At 42.5% G+C, this 24,156-nt stretch overlaps 1 protein-coding gene across 2 annotated transcripts in view; it reads left to right on the plus strand.

Annotated features, from left to right (window-relative positions):
* The first annotated feature begins 4,990 nt into the window (after positions 1-4,990).
* The window catches only part of gli3 (GLI family zinc finger 3), a 93,820-nt gene continuing 74,654 nt past the window's right edge, over positions 4,991-24,156 (plus strand). The window contains exons 1-2 of one of the 2 annotated variants that reach the window (XM_039790087.1): positions 4,991-5,384; positions 21,821-21,994. In XM_039790087.1, coding sequence (XP_039646021.1) covers positions 21,862-21,994 — 133 coding nt within the window. In that variant the 5' untranslated portion in view covers positions 4,991-5,384; positions 21,821-21,861. Of the gene's footprint in view, positions 5,385-21,820; positions 21,995-24,156 lie in introns of those variants that run through there. The other variant, XM_039790088.1, reaches the window with a different exon arrangement.

Consider the following 24,156-nt stretch of genomic DNA (forward strand, 5'->3'; position numbering starts at 1 on the left):
AAAAAGGTCCTGACTTATCAGAGTTAATTTGATGTTAAGTTTTAAGCGGACAGGCAACTTTCAAATTAAAATGTATCATCTGGAAATAACTCTAAATCTCTTAGAACTCTCTTATGAATAAATAAAAACTGGGAAATGTGCAGCACATGTTTAAAGTGAATCTTCAATTATACTTTTTTGGCCCAGTATTCAAATATTAAGGCCTTGTAGTGTCAGACCATGTAATATGATTTCAACTGGCTACTCAGAAACTTTGATTTGAGTTTGTATGAGTGACCCACATTCTTCAAGCAACAATGATCTCTGTGCAAGAAAAAAAAAAATCTGAATATTGATAATTGCCCAGAGTGCTTTTGTCTGAAAGTTAAGAGGCCAACACACTGCAATCAGACCGGAAAAGAGAGTAAAAGACGAGGGGGGGATTTATCACTCTCCCATGCTCACGTTCATACACAGAGATAGACGGCGGGCATAATGACTTCTGTGGAAAAAAAAAGCAGAACGATTATTTTAACTTAAAGGAAGAGGAGAAAGAGGCAGGGAAGCGGGTTGAGGGGGGAGGAAGGAGGGTCCTAGGAGGAGCCAGGGGCAGGAGATAGTCTGGGAAAGGTCTCGCGTTAAAGTGGAATTAACATGCCTTTCCATTGGAGTCCATTAGATAATCATATTCATACCACACAAGGCTCCAAACCCTCTCTGTTTCATTATTCCCTTTTAATCCAGCCTGATAAGGGGGTGCAGGCGTCTTGGTTTTATTATGTCGTCATTTGGAATGCACATGAAATCCCCACGGGATGTTATCACGGGGAAATTGCTTAAATAGCCCAAGTGGATATAGTTTGGCGTTTATTATTTCTGACGGATTCAAAATAACTGCAAATATCCTTTTTCTGATTATTGGGGGCTGAGAGTCTTATCAGTCATTCACACTAATGGGCCACCCTCAAATGTCACAAAAATTACAACTGTGTACAGGTACAGTACATACAGAAAAGAAAAGAGAGGAGGAAAAACCAGTGTGAACAGAGAATGGAAAGATGTAGTGGGAGACTTTCTGAACTCTATGTACAAAGCTTAAGGATGGATAACACTCTAATACACTCCTGACAAGTGGACTAAAGGTCACTGAAGCTCTCCTTTGTGGTATGTTTGTTTGGTCCCAAATCTCTGGTCCCTGGCAAACAGACCCAGTGTTAGATAGCTGAAGTCATTTGTTGGTTGGCACACTTGCACTTGTAGTCCTAAGATTAAGAGCAAGCAAAGCACTTATCAGGCCTATATTAGATAGAGACAGTGTAACATGGGTCGTGAAAGGTGGGGACAACAAGCAACAGAGTTCCCTTGCCTTATATTTGCATTTATGGTAATTTATTGTTTCTGTCAATTTGGTAATTTAAAATGTTTCAGATATAAGGAATGTTCCTTTATGGGTTATTCCCCTGCAAAAAGGCATCGTCGTAAAGGTGAAAATGCTTACGAAAAATTTGAATTTGGAGGTACATAGTTTTTAAACGACACCAAATAAATGTTTGTAAAGTAAGTAAATTGTTACAGCATTTTGTTACAACAATGTTGGACTTCTTGAGTATGACATTTGTTTATGTGGGAATGTGGAAATTATATTTGACATACATAAAGGGTCAGTTTACCCAAAATACAAAAAGAAAATCCCATTCACCCTTAGAGGTATCAAGCCATGCACATGGATTCTGTTAGGGACAGTGTCTTGTTACTTTTCGTTAATTATTACTTTCTAGTTGTTGTGTTTGTTTCTTATTAAATAGTAGAGGGCCAACAGGAAGAGATTATGTGTTGCCAGTGGTAGAAAGTAACTAAGTATATTTACTCAAATACTATACTTAAGTACAGTTTTGAGATACTTCCTCTTTATTTGAGTTTTCCCATTTCATATTATGTTACACTCTACTACATTTCATGTGGAAATATACTACTAACACACTTGACAGCAGTTACTGGTTACTTTGCAGGTCAGGATTTTACATGTAAAACCTTTGTATGATCATCTTGTAAAACATTTGTATCAAATAAAAATGCCCAACAGTATAGGTGAAAGTCAAAATGGTCTTCATTTTGACAGCATTGGAATGCTGCTTACACATAACAGCAATCCAATAATATTTACATACCGGTATGATAAACATAACACTTACAGCGGCATTTCCTGCAATAGAGTATTTTCATACTGTGGTGTGGTGCTATGTTTAGAGTAAAAGTAAGTAAGTAAGTAAAAGACCTCAATACTAACTGAGGACACTTTAAAAATTCCTTTATATTACAAATACTGCCTTTTGGCTGGGAAAGACACAGGAGCCTCTGTCATTGCTCTGTTCATGCAGCCAGTGCATTTCCAGCATTCACATCTGTGTGGATATAATATGCTTATTCTGCCGTATCCATTTCACAGTGACATCTGTCCAGCGGCGAAGAATTAAAGGCAAAAATCCAAATGCCGACACAACATTCTGCCAAGTATTGATTTACTGTTACTCGTGTAACATACGTGGACACACTGAGCACTACATATTATTTCACTGAGATCATGGCTGAAAGTGGAAGCACGCTCTGTCTGTTGGTCTTTTTTTTGTTTTGGTTTTTTTGAAATAAGATCATGACACATATGTTGATCTTCAGTGCCTTGCATTTCTTTTTAGATTGTGCTGTGAGGAAAAGTGACAATATGTGAGTGTGTGTGTGTGTGTGTGTGTGCATGAATGAGTGTGTGCATGCTTGTGATTGGTTATTGTGTGTGTGTGTGTGTGTGTGTGTGTTTGTGTGTGTGTGTGAGCCTGAGTGTCTACCTTAGTGAGTACACCTCCCTGTCTGTAGATCTCAGGATCTGGAACAAACAGTAGTTCCTTCTTAATTGGGGTGAGATCTGGGGCTTAAAGGGGGCCAAGAAGGGACCCGAACCCCTTTTTTTCTCCTCCAGAATCGCTTTGGCAACAGAGGTGCTTTTGATGTGTGCTTTGGCTCTGCAAGCCTTACTTTGGAATATGTTCTTGGGAGACCATTGGTTACTTGCCTCCAGGCAGAATCTCAATCCCCAGGATCCTGGCCCTCTTTGATGAAATACTTTCGGGAGCAGCTAACCCTACTGATGCCCATGTGCACCCCCTCCCTCCTCCTTTACCCTCATGTTCTCCTCCACCTCACCCCCACCTCCACGTTCCTTGGATTCTCTTTGAGAGATTCATAACAAGGACTTTATCTCTGTGTAGTCCAGGCCAGATGAGCACCGCCTGACAAACTGACAGCAGAATTAGTCGTGTCTTACAGAGCACCTTTGACTGTCTCCTTTCTCGGCCCGACTTCCAGTCGTCACGGACACATGCGTTTTCATTGTATTGACACTGATTTGTATCAAAGCATTGTGCATGTGTAGCATTACTGTATTTGCATTTTTTTGTAACTAATTACCTTATATTATGTCTATATTGTAATTTTAAATCATCAAATATAATATAAAATAAATATAAAATCTGTGCTTTTATTTTGACGTTTTATGGATCATAAGGAAAGAAATACATCTGTATCTGTAGATGTATTGATGAATAGAGACACTATTTGATGTGAAGCATTGAAGTATTCAAAAAAAAAGCTGCTTAAAGTGTCATCATAGTTGCCCAATTTTGACATTCAAAATCCATCTTCATTGTATGACAAAATCCGAATCAAAGATTTGGGGATTTATTGATGACAAAGATGTTGACAGTTGTGACAGAAGGTCTTGGGCTCTGATTGATTATGGCAGTAATTAGTGAATGCAGACTTTATTTGCATAGTAAGCATCAGAAAAGTGATTATAAAACACCCTTTATAAAACAGTACATTCCTTAAAATTACGGACTTCTTCATTTGCCGCAGCAGATAATTGGATGTGTGTTACAATCAGGTGAAATACACTAACTGTGTCTTGATGGACTTGACCTCTCGGCCACACACACACATTCAAATCCTGGTTAAACGATTAACCGGTGATTTTCCTCTCCAAACTCCCACCTCTTCATTGATTGAAACAGCACCCTAAAGACCTCTCTTACCACATCATTTCCCTGTATATTGATTATGTAAATTGATTGTAACCTAACCCTACTGGAAAGATTCCCTCCACTTTACTGCAGCAATAGGTATCACTCCAAAGGCTGAGCCCAGGAGAATATTTTAGCTCTCATAAATTGACAGTTTCCAATATGTAAGCTCCATAAAATTTTTTAAAGATGGGTGATTGAGGAAAAAGTCCTGTGCAAAAAACCTTTATCAAAGCAGTAAAATCAATGTCACCTAAACCTGTAACTATTTAAAAAATCCCATTACAATAAAAGAAAGGTGTACATTTTAGCAATGTAATTCAAAAATATACATTCCATTTAGTGTAAATGGTTTTAGAGTTATGCTGGCATATGTATTGTCACATATGTCCTGTAAGTTTAATTATATGGCAATCATTTCTTGCTGTCCATCAAACTTTTGAGAAAAGTGATGGTTTTAGCAGAATAAAATCACATTGTCTTTTATAAAGCAGTCATAGAGTCCCTGATCTCTGATTATAGGGTCCATTGCCTATCCAGGTTCATTCAAACACATATTAATAAGTTATATAGACAGGCAAGGAGAAACACACACAGGAAATTAATGCCAAAAATGTTCAAAATCTAACTCCTTATTTTCTTACCTAACTTTGGGTCAGTTGTGGACTTAAACATACACAGAAAGTGGTTAAACTGAGTTTAATGTGGGTTTATGCTCCATAGGCTACATTGTAATATTACTAGGGTTAAGGTAAAAAAAAAAAGTTGTCTTAAAGACAGAGAGACAGAAAGAAAGAAAGAAAGAAAGAAAGAAAGAAAGAAAGAAAGAAAGAAAGAAAGAAAGAAAGAAAGAAAGGGGTACAGGAATTAAATAAGGAGGGAGGCAGTGAGTAAAGGAGGGAGCAATCCGAAGGGAGGAGTCAAGCGAGGGAAGGAGCAGCTGGAGTCCCACACTTCGCCCTCTCTCTTCTCCTCGAAATAGCGCACTAAATGTAATAACAACTCTCCATGCGCTTCTCTGACGCTTATGTTGTCTTTACGCACATCTGCAGTCTGCTATCGGCAGATATTATCGGCAGGCTGATGGTTTTAGTCCGGCGGTGTTTGGACACAGCAAACTGTGAGAAAGAGAAGAAAGACAGGCAAGAGGAAAAACTCTGGCAGCGCCGCTTCGGAGTTGGAGTTGCAGCGTAAAAAAAAAAAAGTCCCACTCAACTCCAGAGGCACATCTGCAACTTAGGAAGAGAAGAAGACGAAGAAGGAAGACAACTCTTTTTTTTTCTGTGAAGATAAAAAAAAAAGTCAAGAATTAGAGGGGGAATCACCCAGAAAGAAGTAAGTAATCTATAAAAAGAATTCAAACACGGGGGGCATTGTTGCGTTTATTTGTCTATTTTTAAAGTTTGGACAGGCAGTCGGACTTTGTGGAGCAGGAGAGGTTTCACATTTCAAAACGATGGAATTTCATACAAGTTAAGATGTAGACATGAAGTGGATTAACAGAGGAAACACTGGCACGACACAGCAGATTTAAAAAAAGAAAGAAAAGAAACGATGAAAGGTTCGATGCGGGATCCCAAAAACAGCCCAAAAAAATGCAGCACAGTCTTGTGTTTCACTCGGCCTGGGTGTGTGATTTATGCTCTGTGAAATAAGTGTTGGTTGTTAAAAAAGCCCGGATGGCACACTTAACAAGAAGCCTATCCAACAGACAGATGTGCATTTTTTAAAACTAGTTGAAAGTTGTATAAAGTTTGGTAGTAATGGAAAACGTGTTTTGGGATCTTTGGTGCGTTGGACAGAAGAAACACGTGTAATTCTGTTGGGAGTTTTGAACTGAAACTTTAGGAACTTCTGCAGACATGAAACTTTATTGGACTTTTGCCTAAAGAAACGCGCGTGGGGGGAGGGGGGGGGGGTGTGCATATTTATGTGCATGTGTTATCTTATTTCAGTGTCTGTTATTGATTCGGTTTATCCTGTTAGATTCTGCAGACTTATTGAAAGTCGTTAGCTACATGCACTATTTTTTTTTTTTAAATCCAACCAAGCCTGTGACTGACCCTTGCCTTGACCTTTAACATTTAGACATATTTCATTTTATAACCATTGTACAACGCAAAAAACATTTCTACATCACTTGTTTTCATAGTATTTTCAAAACTTAAAAGCCAATTTGAAGGCCTTTTTTTATACACACAAGAAATATTATCAGTGCAAATAAAAAAAAATTCATAACTCATTTAGTTTCACATTTCTGCATTGAGCTGATGTTTTTGTTTTTTTTACACAAGTGCAAATTGCAGTGTATCACTGAGGTGAAATAGTTCTTTGTGTTTCCAGTGCACTTTCACTTTATTTAACAAGTGTAAGCATCTGGAAACCTGACCGAGTCAAAACATTTAAAAGCAGGAACTCTTTTATCAATTTTAATCTGGCAATTTGAATTGGATTTAACAAAAAAAAAGTAAATTATTATGTGCTTCACAAACATGTGGAAGGACACATCATAGCGTGTTTGAAGGCATGTGCTCAGAGAAATGTAAGCCAATTACAGTGGGGTCCTGTGGCCCTGCAGGGGTCCATGTAGGGAGTTTTATGGGGCCCCAAGCAAAATTAGAAATGTTGTAAAGTCACAATAATTTAGTTTATTAGAATTCACAATTGAAAAGGGAATAAAAAGGACTAATACAAACACAGGTTTGTCCCTTTTACAGACAGCCCTTCATTTAAAAACAAAATCAACACTAAAAAAACAATCTCTCTAACAGAAGTCTGTGTTCGTTTTTTGGGGGTCCAGGACATGAAAACGTTTGAGAGCCCCCGAGCCTCCACATGTGCGGATATTTGTTTGAAACTTTCCCTCCTGTCCGCGCCAGCTGTTCCACATTTTATCTGCTTGTCTGCTCTCGGGTTTCATACAGACGACGAGGGTCCGAGGTGCTCAGCCATGCGGTGCAGCTCAAATCCTCCTTTTTTTTTTTTTTGACACTTGGCAAATTATTAACGGAGGTCTGGCTGCCTTGAGACGGAGCAGTGAGCGAACACACCAAATAAGCTGTTTAACAGCACAAGTTCACACTGATAAAAATCTCCTTTTAGTTATTTTTTTATGAGGCTGTTCAATCATTCATCTTGGCTGATGTGGAGTTGGCTTGGAGCAGAGGTTTTGCAGGTCTTGGTTACATTTGTCTAATAAAATAAAAAAGGGACTGTCACATATACCTGTCATTTAATATGTCCCCTATTTTATTTATAATGACAAAATAACATTTCACAGGGCCTACAAGTAGGAAATAATTCACTGTCACGTCAACGATTCAGCTCAGTTAACATGGAAAAGAATGATCAGACGATCAGGCCTCACTCAGATTTTAGGCTTAATATTTTATATCTTGAAATGACATCATGAAAATCATTTGTAATTGTAATTTTCTTTATTGAGATTAAACAAACAGGGCTGTACATGTCTCCCCTGTTTTGCTTTTTGTGGCTTGTGACTTATTAATCATTTTGAAATAAAACTGATTCTTAAAAATACTATTATGATGCCTCTATATAATTATTATTTGAATTAGGATGGCATCCAATTTTATTTATATAAAATATTAGATGCGATACATTCTCCACGAGCCTTTAATTAAATGAGATTAAATAAAATGTCAGTGACGGATGACAGAGAAATCTATGACATTTCTGGATTTAATATTCTTAAGAACAACTTTAACACAACTAGTGTTTAATTTCTGTTTTTACACATGTCCATTTTTTTAAATGTGTGATGTCTGTTAAAACATAGCATTATTTCATGAAAAAAGAGCAATTCAATAATAAAGATGCATGAATATTATATGACAACACAGCATTATTTTATTTTTTTGTACTATTACATTTGATCTAAAGTAAACTACCAAAGGGGATACTGATGTCAAACAGGTGCACCTTTACCAAAAAAGGACTTTGTCTCATTATGATGCAGCAGCAGTGATGAATGCAGCAGTGTTTAAGATGCTAATCTGCTGGAATGAGATGCACAACTCAGAGCCACTCGCTTACTGTAGCCAGCAGAGATGTATCATAGCCGCTCTCTGCTCCCTCCGCTCCACGCGGATATCGTTTCCCTCTGCAGGAGTCAGTCCGTCAGATAGCAGCAGCGTACTGTTTTATCTTAACTTTAAGCACTCCTTTAAGTAAAATTATGCATAGCGACGCTCGCCCAGTGCACCCGTGACCTGGCGACCTGGCAGAATAAGGGCTGTCATGTTAATGCAGTGAGATGACATGCTATTAGCTTTTTGAGCTATGGCCCTCTTCTTTTTTTAAGGGCCTTGCATTTACAGCTAACTGCAGGTTCTGTCCTCAGGCCTTTTACACCCTGCAGGAAGAATACCTGCTATCAGGTTTGTATGCAAGAGGCCCTAATGAGCTGTTTTGTTGTGCAAATGCTGCGACCTGAAGCCCTCAAAGAGGTGGCAAATGTTTTGTTAAAACGAGGGTAATGTGAGGAAGTTGATTTTCCTTAAGATAATGTGGACTGTAGTTTATTTTTAGTGTTAGCTCGCTTGCATTGCAGATTTTTCTTCAGGTGTTTTTTTTTTTTTTATCCTGTTTCTTGGGAAGTTACAGGAACCACACACACAGGTGTAAATAAGGACAATTATTTCTGGACAAAAATTATTAGTTTTAGATACACTCAAACCCCCTGACCAGTGGAAATTTGGAGTAATTCCCTGTATAATTTGATTAGCTGTTGCTTCCCTTCCATGTTACTCGCGTAGCTGAGTAGATAGCCCCCAAAAGAAATCTCTCACTTTGATGATTTGGTACTTTGATATGTTGACATCAAATGAAACAGACACAGTGGGGAAAGAAAGAGGACAAGTCAGACAGAGGTAGTGATTGAGGGAAAAAAAGGCTGTGCATGAGAGTGGGTGGAAATGTGTGTGTGTGTGTGTGTGTGTGTGTGTGTTCGCTGGTGTGGTTTGTGAAGAGTGCTATGAAAAGTTGGGCTGAGATGGCAAACCTGAAAAGCGTCAACATGTCTGGATGCATTTGCGTGCGAGCAGAGACAAGAAGGGGTCTTCGGGTGTGCAAGGGCTTCTCCTTGGCCTCCTAATCCCCAGGCCCAGCCATCCCTTCAGGGCATGCCTCAGATCTGGCTCTCTGGCTCTCCGCGCGGACGACCCAGCTCCGCCAGCAGATTTAATATGCTATGTGTTCCTGCTCCCCCGGCTCCCCTCCACCTCAACCATCATTGTCCCAGAGCGGGACCCCGGCTCCCCGCTTCAAGGAGCCTGCTAAAGGCACCTTTCAAGCTGGGTGATGTCTTTGGATAAGGCTGTGAACGATGAGGGGAAAGTGGCGATGAAGAGGGTGTGAGGCTGGAGATATCGCGCTGTAATTTTAGATATTTATGTTACACACATTCAGGAATCTTAATACACTTGGGGCTTTTGCAAACAGCGTACTGAAACAACATTCATACACCTCACAGCTCTCCAACTGCATGCATGTACATGCATTTTGCTGCTGCTCATTCACACTTCTCTTTCTCTTCCTCTGTTTCTTCTCCTCTCCCTCAAACACGAACATACGTGTTTAGTTTTTCTTTTGTCTCTTTTTATTTTCACTCTCTTGTGGAAGCAACTTTTTTTTCATTTTGTCTAAAGAAATAAGAAATGGGAGGGAAAAAAAGTGCTCAAGTTGCCTTAGCAGGGGCTGAGAGAGGGCTGTTTTGTTTTCCATGACTCTGGCCTGTTGGAAACTCCAACTGGACCTGACAATTAGTCTGGTCAACTGCTCTCCCAGAGTGAGGCACCAAAGACGGCAAAAAAGAAAAAAACCAGAGTGAAAACAGTTAAGTAAATTTGAATCTAGTGATTGGAATTTATGATCGATTAAGCTGTGTTTGACAGCTTAACATAAGCCCTGTTGTAGGTCATGGTAAATTTTATTGCAAATATGCCGGTTTGTGTGCGAGAATGCAGAGTGTGCCAGTTAGCGACTGCGTTTTCTTTTCTCACATACTTGAGGAGAAACAGGACAGGTCACGCTTGCATGTGGGCGCCGCTCATCTCCTCCTCTGTTTGCTGTAGCTGCTGTAAAAATGTCTTTAAGTCTGCGGTGTGAAGTATAGCAGCAAGAGGTGAAGTGCTTTGGTTTGGGGGCCATTTGCTTGCAGGATGCGTGTAAAGTTGAGCGCCTAAAGACACAGTTTCCCGAGGCCGGGCTGTTATTGCAGATGTGGCATTGTGTCAGCTTTGATGGGAGCCGGTTCTGGCATCCGTGAGGGGGTCTGTGCTTTCTCGGCCGGGGTGGTGATTGGGGAACAGATGAACTGGCCGCTTGCTGTGAACAATGATCTGTCACTTACCCCTGCCTCTTGATGTGTGAAGCCATGAGTCAGGCTCTGTCTACTCCAAGACACCAGTACGTACACACTTTCTTTCTGTTCAAATTAACTGAACTGAGCAAGAAAAAGCTATATTGTTTACTGTGCATTTTCTAAACAAAACTCCTGCCCTTACACCAGTATTTAAGTTATGCATTGTCATGCAATAATGCGCACAATGCGAACCCCATGTGTTTGCAATCCCATGCTGCTTGCAGTTGTCTTTCAGTAAGAGTTATCCCTGAGTATTGCTGCATCCTGGAGTGGAGGTCAAGGAGGGGTTCATTGTTTGAATGTCAAATGTAAATCCCAAGGTTAATACCTGAAAGAAGCACATGCCCAGACATTCTCTCTCCTCTCCAAACATGTTTGGATGAGTATCTCTTCCCCCACTCTGCTCCTTCATTTCCGTCTGCTGCGGACTTGGGGCAAGTTGGAAAAGGAGGGGGCAGTCATCCCGTATAAACCCCTCTAGTGTGTTCTTCTCAGCAATGAATGCTAACAGACCCTGGCTCTAATAATGCCTCATCTTAGAAAAACAAAAGGGGAACTCTACTATCTGACCAAATTTCTGCCCCAACCTGAAAGAGCCCTCCTTTGACAGCGCAGCATTTGAAGACTAATCGTTTTTTCTCATGCAAAGCACGCTGTTTTAAGAGTCCGGGCCACGGAAAGAGGGGGCTGTGTTTTAACAATACTCCACAGGGAGTGAGGAACAGTGTTCGGGGAGGGGAGGTGGGGTTGAAGGTGGTGGTGGTGTGTGTGTGTGTGGGGGGGGGGGCGGATTCCTCTCTCCTTTGCTCTTCAGACAAAGCCCAGTTCCTTTCAGGGTTGCATGGGGGGGGGGGGTAGGGTGTGTGGGGAACAGGAGGGAGCATCCAAGAGTTTGAGTTCCTTGAAAGAGAGGGACTCCAGCCGTTTTTAATGACAGTTTGTCATCATGGCTCCTCCACCTTCCAGCGAAAATGTAGGGCTGGCCTCGCAGTGACAAGCCTGGGAAAAAAAAGTGGGCCTGAGAAAATTTTATAGAGAAACAGAAATATTAACGTGTACATGGGGCCCTAAAACGGCTTTGGCTATTCCTGCCAGACTTGTGTTTTTATTAAGAGGGGTCGACATGCTTTGGAAATAATTCTTATTCATGAAGAAAAAGCCAGGTTAGACTTCTTAAGGAATTCATTATATTCCCCCAGATGCGGCTTTGCGGGTTGCAGCCGTCCCTCGGAGGACGTGGAGCGTGGAGCGCGACATTGTAAAGCCTCCCTCAGTGGGCACGGGAGTGCGAAGGGTTCCATTTGTCAAAGATGCTGGAGTCTTTTTCCCTCCTCAACACTTTCCCGGCTCAGTCTCAAACTCATTGTCTGAGCAAAGGCAGGACATTAGTCACCGCAACACCACGGGAGCCTGCAGGGCTAAGGACCAGTGCTCTGAAGCCCGGGCTGGGACAGAGGAGAGGAGAGAGGGGAGAGGAAAGAATGGAGGGAGGGAAGGAGCGATGGATAAGGTGAGAGGAGGGCAGAAAAGGAGGTGGAAATGTAGGGTAGATGGAAAGTGAAGAAGAGAGAAGAGGAGAGCGCAGAGTATGTGTGTGGGAGAGGGAGAAAGACCATGGGGGGGTTAGAGGGAGTGGAGTCTGAAGCTCTACCTCAGGGCTCAGTATGTAAGCCCCTGTCTACCCCCCAAAGCTGCTTTCACAAAGAGATTTACAAGACAGGTCTCCGGTGTGCTTTGCTGCCCTGCATTATGAGTGAGTGAGTGTGTGAGAGTGTCAGTGTGTGTGTGTGTGTGTGGCTGAAATGGACCTCTTTTCTCAAGACTTGTTTTTTTTTTTGCATCATCTATGCAAGAAAGGTATTCACCCAAATTCGCCAATCCAGGCAGGTCAGACTAACAACTCCAGTGGAGGAGTGTGAATAACCTATTCCCACTGGTGGCGTGTGTGTGTGTGTGTGTGTGTGTGTGTGTGTGTGTGTGTATGGGTGTGTGTGCATTCATGTGTGAATGTATTTCACAGATTCACACATACAAGGGATCCTGTTAGCTTTTGGAATTATTTATAAAGCCTGGCTTTTGTGTGGCGCTCTAAGTCCCTGTCTCCTCCCATTACTGCCTATGACTCTACCTGGGCTTCCTTCAGCCCCCAAATGCTCCCTCAGCCACCCTCCCAGCACAAGGAACTGAGTTTGCTGTTATATCTAAGCCCTTTGCCGCTACTAGTTTCCTGAGAGAATCACTTTCTTCTCTCTCTCTCTCTCTCTCTCTCTCTCTCTCTCTCTCTCTCTCTCTCTCTCTATATATATATATATATATATATACTGATATATGCTGAAGATTTGCTCCTCTGGAAAAATAGGTTTCTTATTTAGAAAGTCATAATCTGTGGAGACAATCTGTACACTTCAGAGAGACACACAAACTCATACCGACCCATCCCATATGGCCCTGATTACCCTGTAATCCAGGAAAGTTTTTTTCTCCCCTTTTTCTTGCACGGACTGAGCGGGGGTGAAGGTTTTAGTGTGTTTGAGATGGTTTATGCTAATGTTGCTTTTATTGAAACAAGCTGGGATGTGATTATAGTCCTGCTCGGTACATATGAGCAGCGAACTGCTCTAGTTTCCCCATCTCCCTCTGGCGTAGAGATCAATGCAAACCAGCTAACGCAGGGTAATAAGCCATTAGTACACACATTGTTGAGGAGATTTACATACATCGACCGGCAAACTGATAAACTAGGTTCCTTGTCCTAGAGGTAAGAATTATTGTGTGCGTGAGTGATTAACTGAATGAACGTGTGTGAACCGTCGCCGGGTGATCTCTTCCCTCTGACTGCCAGTCCTGCGTGATAGGTGCCAGATTGTGTAGCTGGCAGCCAGGTTGTCTATGCTTGTCAGGAGAGCAAGGTGGAGGAGGGGTGATGCGAGGATGATTACACTGTACACTGTTCCTCTGATCTGATTCATCACTAACTGTCTCTCCTGCAAAGGGTGAACTTATTATCCCTGTCTCAACTTCCACCATGGAGCCAGCTGCTCTCCATGCTTCCCAATTAACCCCAGGCACCCGTCAAATACTCCAATTAAGGCCTCCTCCTCCTCCTCCTCCTCCTCCACAAATTTATTTGCTTGCGTTAGCCGGGCCCCGGCCCCGGTTGGGATGCTCGAGCGTGCGGAGGGAAGTGAGTGAGTGAGCCGGCAAGCGTTGAGCGTGTTTGTTTAAGAGCTGTCCTAAGCAATGGTGTTACAGCTCCCAGATTGATTCGAGGCGGGGTTGCAAACAGCTGAAACGAGTAAATACACCCAGATGTTTGGCTTCCTCACTATCAAGTCGGCGGGCCTGAGGGGGCTGACTGTCTAATGACAGTCTTGTTCCTCGCTCTCTATGCCGAGGATTTTCAGGGGGCCATTTTGTGACTGTGCGCTTTGGAGTTTATGGGAAGTTTTTTGTTGAAGACTTGGCAGCGCTGTGAAGTTTATTGCAACTCATTCCAGTGTTGTGTGCTGTGATATGGTCTTGGTATTTGAGTTGGGTGAGCCTTTTTCACTGGGAGCGTGAGTGAGTTTCTTCCGAACTATTTTCAAAATCCAAAATATTCCGCTGCGTGTTTCTGATGAGCAACAGCATGTGTGTGTGTATGTGTGTGTGTAGTGTTGCTGTAGGTGGGTTTACATATTTTGCAGCACTACCAAATCCTCTGAGACTTCCTGTGAGTGCGTGTGTGTGTGTGTGTGTGTGTGTGTGTGTGTGTGTGTGTGTGTGTGTGTGTGTGTGTGTGTGTGTGTGTGTGTGTGTGTGTGTGTGTGTGTGTGTGTGTGTGTGTGAAAACTATGAGCTGGCACAGAGGGATGGGGGGGATGTGTGGCTGATATGAAAGTGAAGGGAGAGAGTTGTCTCCCGACGCTGCCGTTGGGAGAGCCGTCAGGGAGCTAGAAGTCTCCCGGACTCCCTCTGAGCTTCAGCTGTCTTTGATCTCACACCTCCGCTGCCGTATACTCCATACTACTCTATAGAACACACTCCTGCAACACAGACCCACAGTTCACATGGATGAGACTCTTAACTTGTACTCTCCACTTACAGACCCACAGGCCAGTGAACCCATTCATAGCGTTGTGGTTTCACATGAAAGCATTACTTTTACAAGAGGGAATAAACATTATCAGTTAATCGTCGTTACCATTAATCAATACACCATTTAGTGAATAAAATGACAGAAATTAGCAAAAAGTGCCCATTAGAAGATGGCAAAGATGATGTCTTCAAATGTCTCATTTTTTCTGTCTTAGAGTACAAAACCCAAAGATGTTTAGTTTACAATGCTATAAAAACAGAGAAAAGTGTGACATTTTTGAGGAGATGGAATCAGCAAATGTTTGGCATTCTTGATAAACAAGCGTTTCAAAACAAGATAATATACACTCTAAATAATAGGTAATTTGACCAAGCTGAAGAAAATAAGCCCATTTCATCATTGGTTTTACAAGTGTGATTCATTGTTCTGTTATTTTAAGACCAGCACAGCCACCTCATTAAAGGCACGTACTTTGTGTTGAGTGTACTCCCTCCCCTCTTACTCCTGTCCATCACTGACATGTTGAAATAAGGTTGGAGTGCTGATAGAGTGACCTTATTTTACGGTATTTTTCAACTCGTCTGATGAAAGATAAGGAGAAAAGATACAGCAGAATAATTTTGTTTCTGCATCTGTGGAATGCGTGACCCAGTGTTACCCTTTTGGATATGTTCCCATCCGCACAGGAAGTCTAGCATTAAAGCGATGCCATTTCTCCCTTTTCTTTTCCTTTTCCCCTCTCTCCCTGCATTCCTCTGACTGACTGCGGCACATCTCAGGACAGCTTCATTCAGCATTCCTTTACATGCTGATTTGTTTGCCCTCCCCTCTTATTTTTTCTTCTTCCAAGTCTCCCTCTGTTTAGGTCCGGCTTTATCATGCGAGAGCCAAACACCAAGACAACTTCATCTCATCCAATTTTCACCCCTTTAATGCGGTTTAAATGGCATGGCCGCAAGGGCCAGAACGGGAATTAATAAGAGCCAATAAAGCTCGCCGCTGGGGCATCGAGGCCAGTCTTTAAGTAAACATTATGACTTCTTGAGGGGGGATTCAGGGGCAGCACTTGATGAATTGTGCCGGAGCTTGGGAAGGGCTAATTTCTCACTTAGCCGTCCTGATGGGGCTAGCTAATAGGCCTTGCGTTGCCTGGCTGTTTGTCTGCTGGCTTTATTATTGTGCATTATCGCGCTGCCCCCTGGCTGTTGTTAGCGTTCGGCCCCGGAGACGCCAGGGCCCGTCATTAATCACATAGCAGCACTGACTCACTCCGCTCCGACACTTAACCAAATGACACAAAGGAATGAAGTAAAGGGAGATAGAAAGGAGGAGGGAAAGATTGAGAGTACTGTAGATGAGTGAATATGCATGAATTAAGTGAACGGAAGAGAAGTCAAAGTGGGTAGACCAGTTTCACGATTACTCTGTAACCTGTGGCTGTACAGCCTCCGGATTGCTCTTAGTCGCCTCAAATACTCTTTGTTATACTCTTCTTCTGGCGAAGTGTGCAGACCTTCTGTCAAAACCATACCTGCTGCCATTACACTCACACAGGACCATCCATCTGCTTGATCCTTCTCTGAGTGCACGTGTGAGGAGGAGGAGGAAGAGGAGGAGGCAGAGAGAGTTGTGTGTGAGGTTTTCATCAGTACAGGAATTTCTCTTCCCTCCACTCATCCCCTCCCTGGGGTCCCCTCTCTTATTTATGTTCTGCACACAGCGATCGCACTTGCATACTGAAAGGCGTATAGAGCACCTGGTGCATCCAACTCCTATACACAGCGTCATGCAGCATGGCTCACATACTCTCAAACACAGTCCCTCTTCCTCCCTGTGCCATGTTCACACTCAAACAATGCAGCACGCGGCGTAACATGTACTCTTTCGCTGTGAAAGCATAGTGAAGGATGTTGTCGCACTCTGGTTGTGGCATCATACAGAGGGCTTTCTAAAGCCTTGTATGAAGAATGCCTCCACAAACACAAGACTGTTTTCACTGGAGATGAGAGGCCCACTGACAGGATACAGACCTCACTCTCTTTTGCTTTACAGTGTGTGCCATTTGCAGGGGCCACTCGAGTGGAAACCTTAGCTATAGAGGATGTGGTGGCTGCTGCAAAAGACAGTGATTTTATAATAAATTCAACTGGCTGTGTGGATACAACCAAAGTTATAAAGTAGGTAAAAGTATATGCTAATCTTAAACTGCAAGTTCAAGGCTATACACTTTTGCATATAGTAAAATGTTTTTCTTTTTTTTTTCCAAAGGACCGTTATGGTATTTTTGCTGAAGTAATAAGTTGCATTGTTTGCTTGGGCCTCCATTAAATGGCTGAACAAGCATCTTTTCCTTCTTCTCAAGAATCAGGAAAAGTGACTGATCAAACAAAGGCTCCACATCTCAGCAGGGGAAGAAAATGAATAAAGTGGAAGCAGGGGAAACCAATACCGCATAACTGGGCCACCAGTGCAACAAAGCTGCCTGCATTATCCATTGTCTCACTCCTCACACGGCCTCACTTGCCCTGACACAAGTGGCTCACAAACAAATGCAAAGTCAAAATAAATAAACAATTTAATAAGCAGGGGCTGTGGGGAAATCGCGCAAGATTTCCATTGTGGCGCATGCTTTATTTTCCCCTTATCTACTGGGTAGCGAGCGCAAAAGAAGCATCGTGTAAGCATTACGATTACATCGTGTGGGTTTGTTACCCAGGAATGTAAGATGCACTCAGCTCATTCTGCTGTGCAGCACACAGGATCCCTCATCAGCCCTCCAAAGCATCTCAAGTAGAGAGGTCTGAGGGACCAAGACGCACGCGAGGATAATCTTATTAGCTCCGCTGAAAGCTACTGATGGGCTGTGTTGTTGCAATGTTTGTCCTTGACAAAAAATATAAACACTCCTCATTTGCACAGGCTTTTCCTATTCAAATATCGTGCAGTGCACTTGTGATAGCAGCTGTTTGCTGTTGGAATGCTATTAAGACGCTGGAGCTCAGTTGTAAAGATGAATTATAGTCAGGTAGGTCTTTTGTAAAACCTTAATGCAAAAAAAAGCATAACATGTGAGTTCTTTTTTCCATGCAGTATTCACGAGATGCTTTACTGATTCAAAACATGAATCAATAAATCATCTCAGTAAATGTATCAAAGTTTTAAAATGTGGCAGTAAAAAGCAGGACTCACACATCATTGTTGGATGATATAGAAACATGTAAATGACAATCTGAATAGCTCAACCATGTCACAGTATACAAAAGGGTGAGAAGCACTAGCACTAAACTGTTAGCATGTGCATATCTGGGATTTGAAATGTGTGTGTGTGTGTGGCAGGGTGTGACTAATTCCTGCTAAATGGCCCTTACTTGAGGGGCTGGTCCCCATCAGCTGTAGGCCAGACTTAGTGCCATCTGGGCACAATGTTAGGTTTTACTGAATGAGAGCCACAACCACCAAATCCCCAATCCCACCCCCCTTCCCCTTTGCCTTCCAGGGCCAAGGGCAAGCCATAAGTGCATTGTAGTGTTGAACACAGCATGGAAACCTAAGTGTGTGGTTTTCTCTGAGAGCCATTGAGTTTGGGATCACCTCCTCAGTCGAAGATTTTGAACCCACGACAGGTCCTCTAACCACCAGCAAGCACTGTCTCCTTAAGGGGCCTCATCCCCTCACTGACCTTATCCAATGCAAACACATGCAGCCTGAGCCAGCGCATTCTGTTTTATTGCTAGATTCAGCTAATCTCGCTAAAGGGCTTCGACTCCTCCTCCCTCTTTGCTCTTCCTCTCAGTGTTTTAGCTATTCCAGCTGTGCTGGAGCCCTTAATAGCTGCGAAATGTGCAAAAACACACATCATACACGCAGGAAAACATGTGCAGGCATGCAGGGGCACAGTGAGGTGCACACACATGCAAGCACGCATACATGAACACACACACACACACACACACACACACACAAACACACACACACACACTCCTTCCTTCCTCCATTCATTTTCTCCCCCTCTTATTCCACTTTTGCTCACAATCTCCCCCAATCGTCTCCATCTCCCATCTCTCCCCTCCCCTCTAACTCGCTGTGCTGCGGTGCGTTTGTGCCGTGTTGATAAGCCTAAGATAGCAGATCTCGGTGGTCGCTGATGTAATGATGATGAATGCTGTGGCGCTGCCAGTCTCCCCCCTCTGGGGGTCCTCGACACTGAACAGCCGCCTTAATGAAATGAACACAAATACAGTACCCCCTCTGTGAGGGGGGGTTGCCAAATCTAAGAAGACACTTCAAGAGTGTATATAAAAATGTCCCTCAGTTTCTGAGTGTGTGTTTGTGTGTGCCATGCTTTTGCAAATGTGCTCCTAATGACGGAATGCAGTGGACTAGGAGGTATACCTTAAGCAGTTTCATAGAATCAAGCTTGTAAAGATGGAGCCTTTAAATAACAAAGGCAGTGATTTTTGATAGTGGTAGCAGCCGTTTAAGATTGCATGAAGAAAAAGGAAGAAAAAATGTGTTTTTTTTTTCTATCAAAGGCAAAAGTTTATTTTAGTGTTTCACTTTGATGTGTACAATTTGCCGATGACTTTCAACTCGGTGCCTTTGTCACCAAGGCGTATAATTTATGTTAAATTGATTTGCTTAATGTGCTTATAAAATAAGAATGTTTTTTTTTTCTGAGGGAACAGTCTGAATTGTGGTATTTTAAACCTGTTTAATCGCCTCCCTTTCTGTGTGGAAGGATTACAGTTGAGCACAAATAAAGATACACCCTCTTTCTCTCTTCTCTAATTGGGTGTAGGACAGACATATCATGGGAAAGGCATTAATATGAAATTAACATTTATTTTGAGTTAACAACAGAAACCAATGCCTAGTTTTTGTGCCAGGCCTCTGTGACACACCAGTGATGCAGGTAGTCCCCATACAGACGCTTATTTATCTGCTGTCTCATGTAAATGTACATAAAAATCACGTGGCATATGAGTACATTAGTGTTTCTTCAGTCGTGGTTCAAAGTGTTAAATAAAAATTGACATGACGTTCAAACTAGGATCTCTGTCCTCAGATTTTGGAAGGATAAACACAGAAAAACCTTTTCACATTACTTTATAAGCATTCTTTCTGTATTGATGTAAAAAAGATGGAAGTATCTTTGTGCGAGTGAGTTTCTAAAAGTTTTTGGAGAGTTGGACAGGGGTGAAAATGAGCAACGCGAAAGGCAAAAGCAGATACAGGAACATCTGCAGGATTGGGTGTGGGCGTCCAGGTCAGAGGGATTATGGGTGAAAAGGTCCTGCTTTTAATTGCTGCTTTGGAACTGTGGCCTGCCTAGTGGAACACAAAAGACCAGTCAGACACGCTTCAGTGGCTCGGACTTGTGAATATTTGCCCGACTAGTGGAATGCCCCGCTTGATCCTCACCTCCCCTACAAACCCCAATCCTGACCCTCATATTCGCTGCACTTTCAGCCCTTTTTTTAATTTTTAGCTCTAGTCTGACTTACCTGGGGGCGACACACACATACATGTATGCTCGCTCCACTCGCAAAGCATGTTGGCGGCTATTCAGTAACAGCTGTAAAGTAGGTTCTCTCCCTGTTTCTTTTCCCTCCTTCACTGTTTTTGCTCAAGTCCAGTCATTAGAATGATGTAATGCCAGTTACAAAGAGGGAGACTAAAAAGTTTTCTTTGATCACGCTCTTGTTTCACTTTCTGCCGATGAAAATGAATGAGTGGCACCTAGGATCAGTTCTCCTAGTAGGAACTTACAACTATGCATGTGCAGACGTACATGCACCGCACATATTCTGAAGATTAATCCACTCATGCTGCAAAGAAATGAAAGCATTCACTCTATCAAACAAATGCAGCAGTGATTTGAGATGATATCTCTGCAAGTAGAACAAAAATGTCTTTGGTTGGGGATGACGGCTACACATGTATTCATGTGGGAGTGATTAGAGGACAAGCTCTTGTTTAATTCTGTTTTGATTGGTAAGGCAGTAATTGCATTGTGTTCTTTTTTTCCTTCTTTTTTTTTTTCGTAAGCCAGCAATTGCTTACAGATGTTGTTGTCGGGTCAGAATGAATGACAGACTCTGGTTTTTCAGGGGGTTGGGAAAAAAACAAACAAAGCGCACAGTGTTTGTCTGAAGTTTACCCCTCACCACTTCCCCCTCGCCTTCCCTCCTTGGGGAGTTGGTAAAAATCAGCTCCCTCCCTTCTCTTGTAGTTTCAGCAGCACTCCTCTGTTTGCATTATAGCTGACTTTACTGCTGGCCTTTGTATTCATGCATGTTTATAGGGTGGAGGACAAATAAATAGTACAGTTGGGTAATTTGCTGGTCTTTATTGGAAAGAAAATGTTAGTCAGACTAAATATTTCCAGTAATTATCCGTGAATTATGGAGTCTGACTAAAGGCTTTGTATTGGACCAAATGAAGCTGTCCTGTACTTTGTGTAAATGAGTGGTTGTGGTGTATCACCGTGTTGTCTCCATAATCAGAGACCTCCATGACCTAGATAGAGTTGAGTTTGTAGACAGCCTCTGAGGTGCTGAACTGAGCAGCATGTCTGCTAGACTGTTGGCTGAACCCCTTCTAAACCCACAGACAGTATTAACTTGAACCACCTTTATTCTTTGAACGAAAAATTGCCCGGCACCATGATATTCCCAAAAGGGCCTTCAAACAACCCTTGTTTTTTCAGGACTGTGAATGTTTCTCTCTCTGTGGTATCCCCTTAAGGTTTCTCCTTTCTCTCTGGAAAGACTGCTAGAGCAGGATTATCAGTATATCCACAAGCTTCTATTCTGAGATATATAAAACCTAGTCAGGATGTCCTGCCTTGCTATGTTTATAGTTTTTTTTTTGACAAGAAGTCAGAAGTTTAGTGTGACATAGTTGAAAATAAGGACAGCTACATTTTGGATATTTGAACCACAGTTAGCAGAAAAGGAGATCAGCCTCCCGACAAGCAGATCAGAGCCCAGCAGGTTTGAGTTAAAATAAATCAGGGTGAGCTGGTGGATTGACCCGTGGTCTGCTCTGGGCATCATGCAAAGGGAGGATTGGATCTGAAGTTTTTCTCACAAGGTTCTCAGTGTTGAAGTCTTTTCTTGAGGGCACTCTATTGTTAAAATGTTTAACTTCAATCAAGCAAGAAATACTTGATTTCTAAACTTAATGCACAAATCAAACCAATGATTCACTTCGCTTTTACAAGCAGAGAGCCAAACAAAAATTGTCTTATGTGCTTCATGTCTTTCACTCACCCGTCCTTTCTACCTTCCTCTGCTTCTCCACCAGTTATCCCGTCTCCATGAGGTGTTGAGGAATGAGAAATCACCATGGAAACCCATTCCCAGGCCAGTTCAGCAGCTGAGAAGAAGAAGAGGGTGGAGACCATTGTGGCGACCAAGGGCTCATCAGCGCGCAATGACATCAGCGAGAAGGCGGTGGCCTCCAGCACCACCTCAAACGGTACGCGTCACCTCTAACTGCACACTTAGCCGCTCTGTGGTTAATGTAAATATCATTTTGGTCTTTTGAAATACAGTTTACCAGTTGAGTAATGGGAACATGGAGCCCAAAAGCATGAGTTTCACCTCAAACCGTTTCAAAAATAAACCCAATAAATGATAATACATTTTAGATTTTTTTAAATCCAGCAACAACTTCACACATTTTTAGAAAAAAATTCTATAAAAGTTAAGATTTTGCTGGTGATCTGCTGATCTTGCGTAGCTGAATCTACGCCTCAAGATCATACAAGTGTTGAGAAATTCAACTTTCTCTGTGAAGGCTCAAGTCGGTCCCATCTGTTAATCATACGCCATCTCTAACTTGTGGATAAACGTGCCACTGAATTACAGGTTTCACCTATTTGTATCGTAAATGTTTTCACAAAGGCTTGCAGCATCTCATTGTCGAAGCATTTTTGGATGTTTTCCAGACCTCGGTGAGCCAGAGACTGAGGTGTGGCTACCATACATAGCAACATATTTGATCATTGGGGCCACTGACCCACTGGGGACGAAGGAATGTTTTTTTTTTTGCTTATGTTCTCATTACTTAAAGATGAAAATGAACCAACTTCCAAAAACATGATTTTAAAGATCTAGACACTCGCTAATCTTTGCTCACAATACTTCTGTTTGCCTTCCCCCTATTCTTGTGGTGAGTCACATACAACCCTTACTGGTAGCAAAACTCTGGCATGTTTACATAGCAATGTCTTCAACACATGCTATTAAAAGCGCTTCGGATCTTACAGTTCATCAATCCTGTCGTCATTCAGCTTTTCATTCTTAATTCAGATGCTGGAATGAGAAATATTAGATGGCGATTTATTTCTTTTTGGGCTGGAAAGCCTTGGAGCATCAAGCTAAAGTCATAACAACACCAGAGTTGAGATCACCACGGCCTAAGCTGCAGCTGTGCTCATTAGCAGTGAGAGGACTTTGAGGTTTTTGGGTATGGAGGTTTGGCTTTAGTAGCTGGGGCTGGTGGCCTGTCAGGGAGTTTTCTGTCAGCGCCCCCATGGACTCTGCTGATGTCAGTGATCATCCCAAGTGTGAAGAGTAGACAAACAATCCGGGGAAGGGTAAATAAGTTGCTGTGACTTGCTCCCCATATGGGAGTTATCCCAGGAAGTGGGTATGGTAATGCATCCTTAAGCATCTTGGGAACACTCTCACTCTTACTCATTCCCAGATGGCCAGCACTGTTTTATTAATTAAAGGGGCAGCAAGGAGTAAAAAAAAGGTTTGTTGTGGAAAATGCATGGATGTAATTTGGCTCTGTGATTGTGGATTTTTCTTCGTAATGTGCTGGTAATTATAGCTCTGAACAGCATAAGGTTTGTCTCCTACACCGACTCAGCCACGTCAGACTATACACTACAGCTTTAAGCAATGTTGAAGTCCCTAAAATACAGTAGTCTCATAATTCACTTGGCGAAAGGGAGGGATGATAGTTATCTGCGGAGAAAGGTCCCTTTTAGATCCCAATCTCTCCCTCGTGGAATCAGAAGATAGCTTACACATTCTTTGTGTTGTTATAATTACAGCACATTCCCAAGTCGCCCCCAGAACTCATAACCTCTTATCAGGTGTAACCCTACACTCGCCTCAACTTTAACCCCCGCAGCCCCTGCCCCACCGCCTTCATCCAAACAAAAGGTAATTGTGAGCAGCTGTGAAACCCCAGTGACTGGTTCTCCTTAGGAAGGCCCGGCAAAATATTTCCCCCCGTCAAGCAGAGCAGCGGCCCCTGATCTCAGCGCAGCGGAAACCCCATGGTGCGCCCGGTAACACGGTGCTATGATAAGTTGTGAAAATTGGAAAATAAGTAGGCGGGATGTTGAGCTTTCCAAAGCAATATTTGCTTCCTACAGAATTTTTCTGTGACTGGGATCAGCTTGAAAGCTGTTATTGATTGGATCAGATCTGTTCTGATTAGCAAACTGCACTTTTGTCTGGAAACGGATTTAGCTCTAAAATCTTAACTTTACGTGCACTATGGGGATAATTCTCCTCCTCCACCCTGCCTTCCCCTCTTTTTCCTAGTCTGTAAGTTTTGTCCAAGTTGAGCAGGCCCAGTGTAATTATTGAGTCCTGGTAGAGCGTTCCCACATGGTTGGC

Source organism: Perca fluviatilis, chromosome 22, assembly GCF_010015445.1.
Source record: "Perca fluviatilis chromosome 22, GENO_Pfluv_1.0, whole genome shotgun sequence".
Taxonomy (NCBI): domain Eukaryota; kingdom Metazoa; phylum Chordata; class Actinopteri; order Perciformes; family Percidae; genus Perca; species Perca fluviatilis.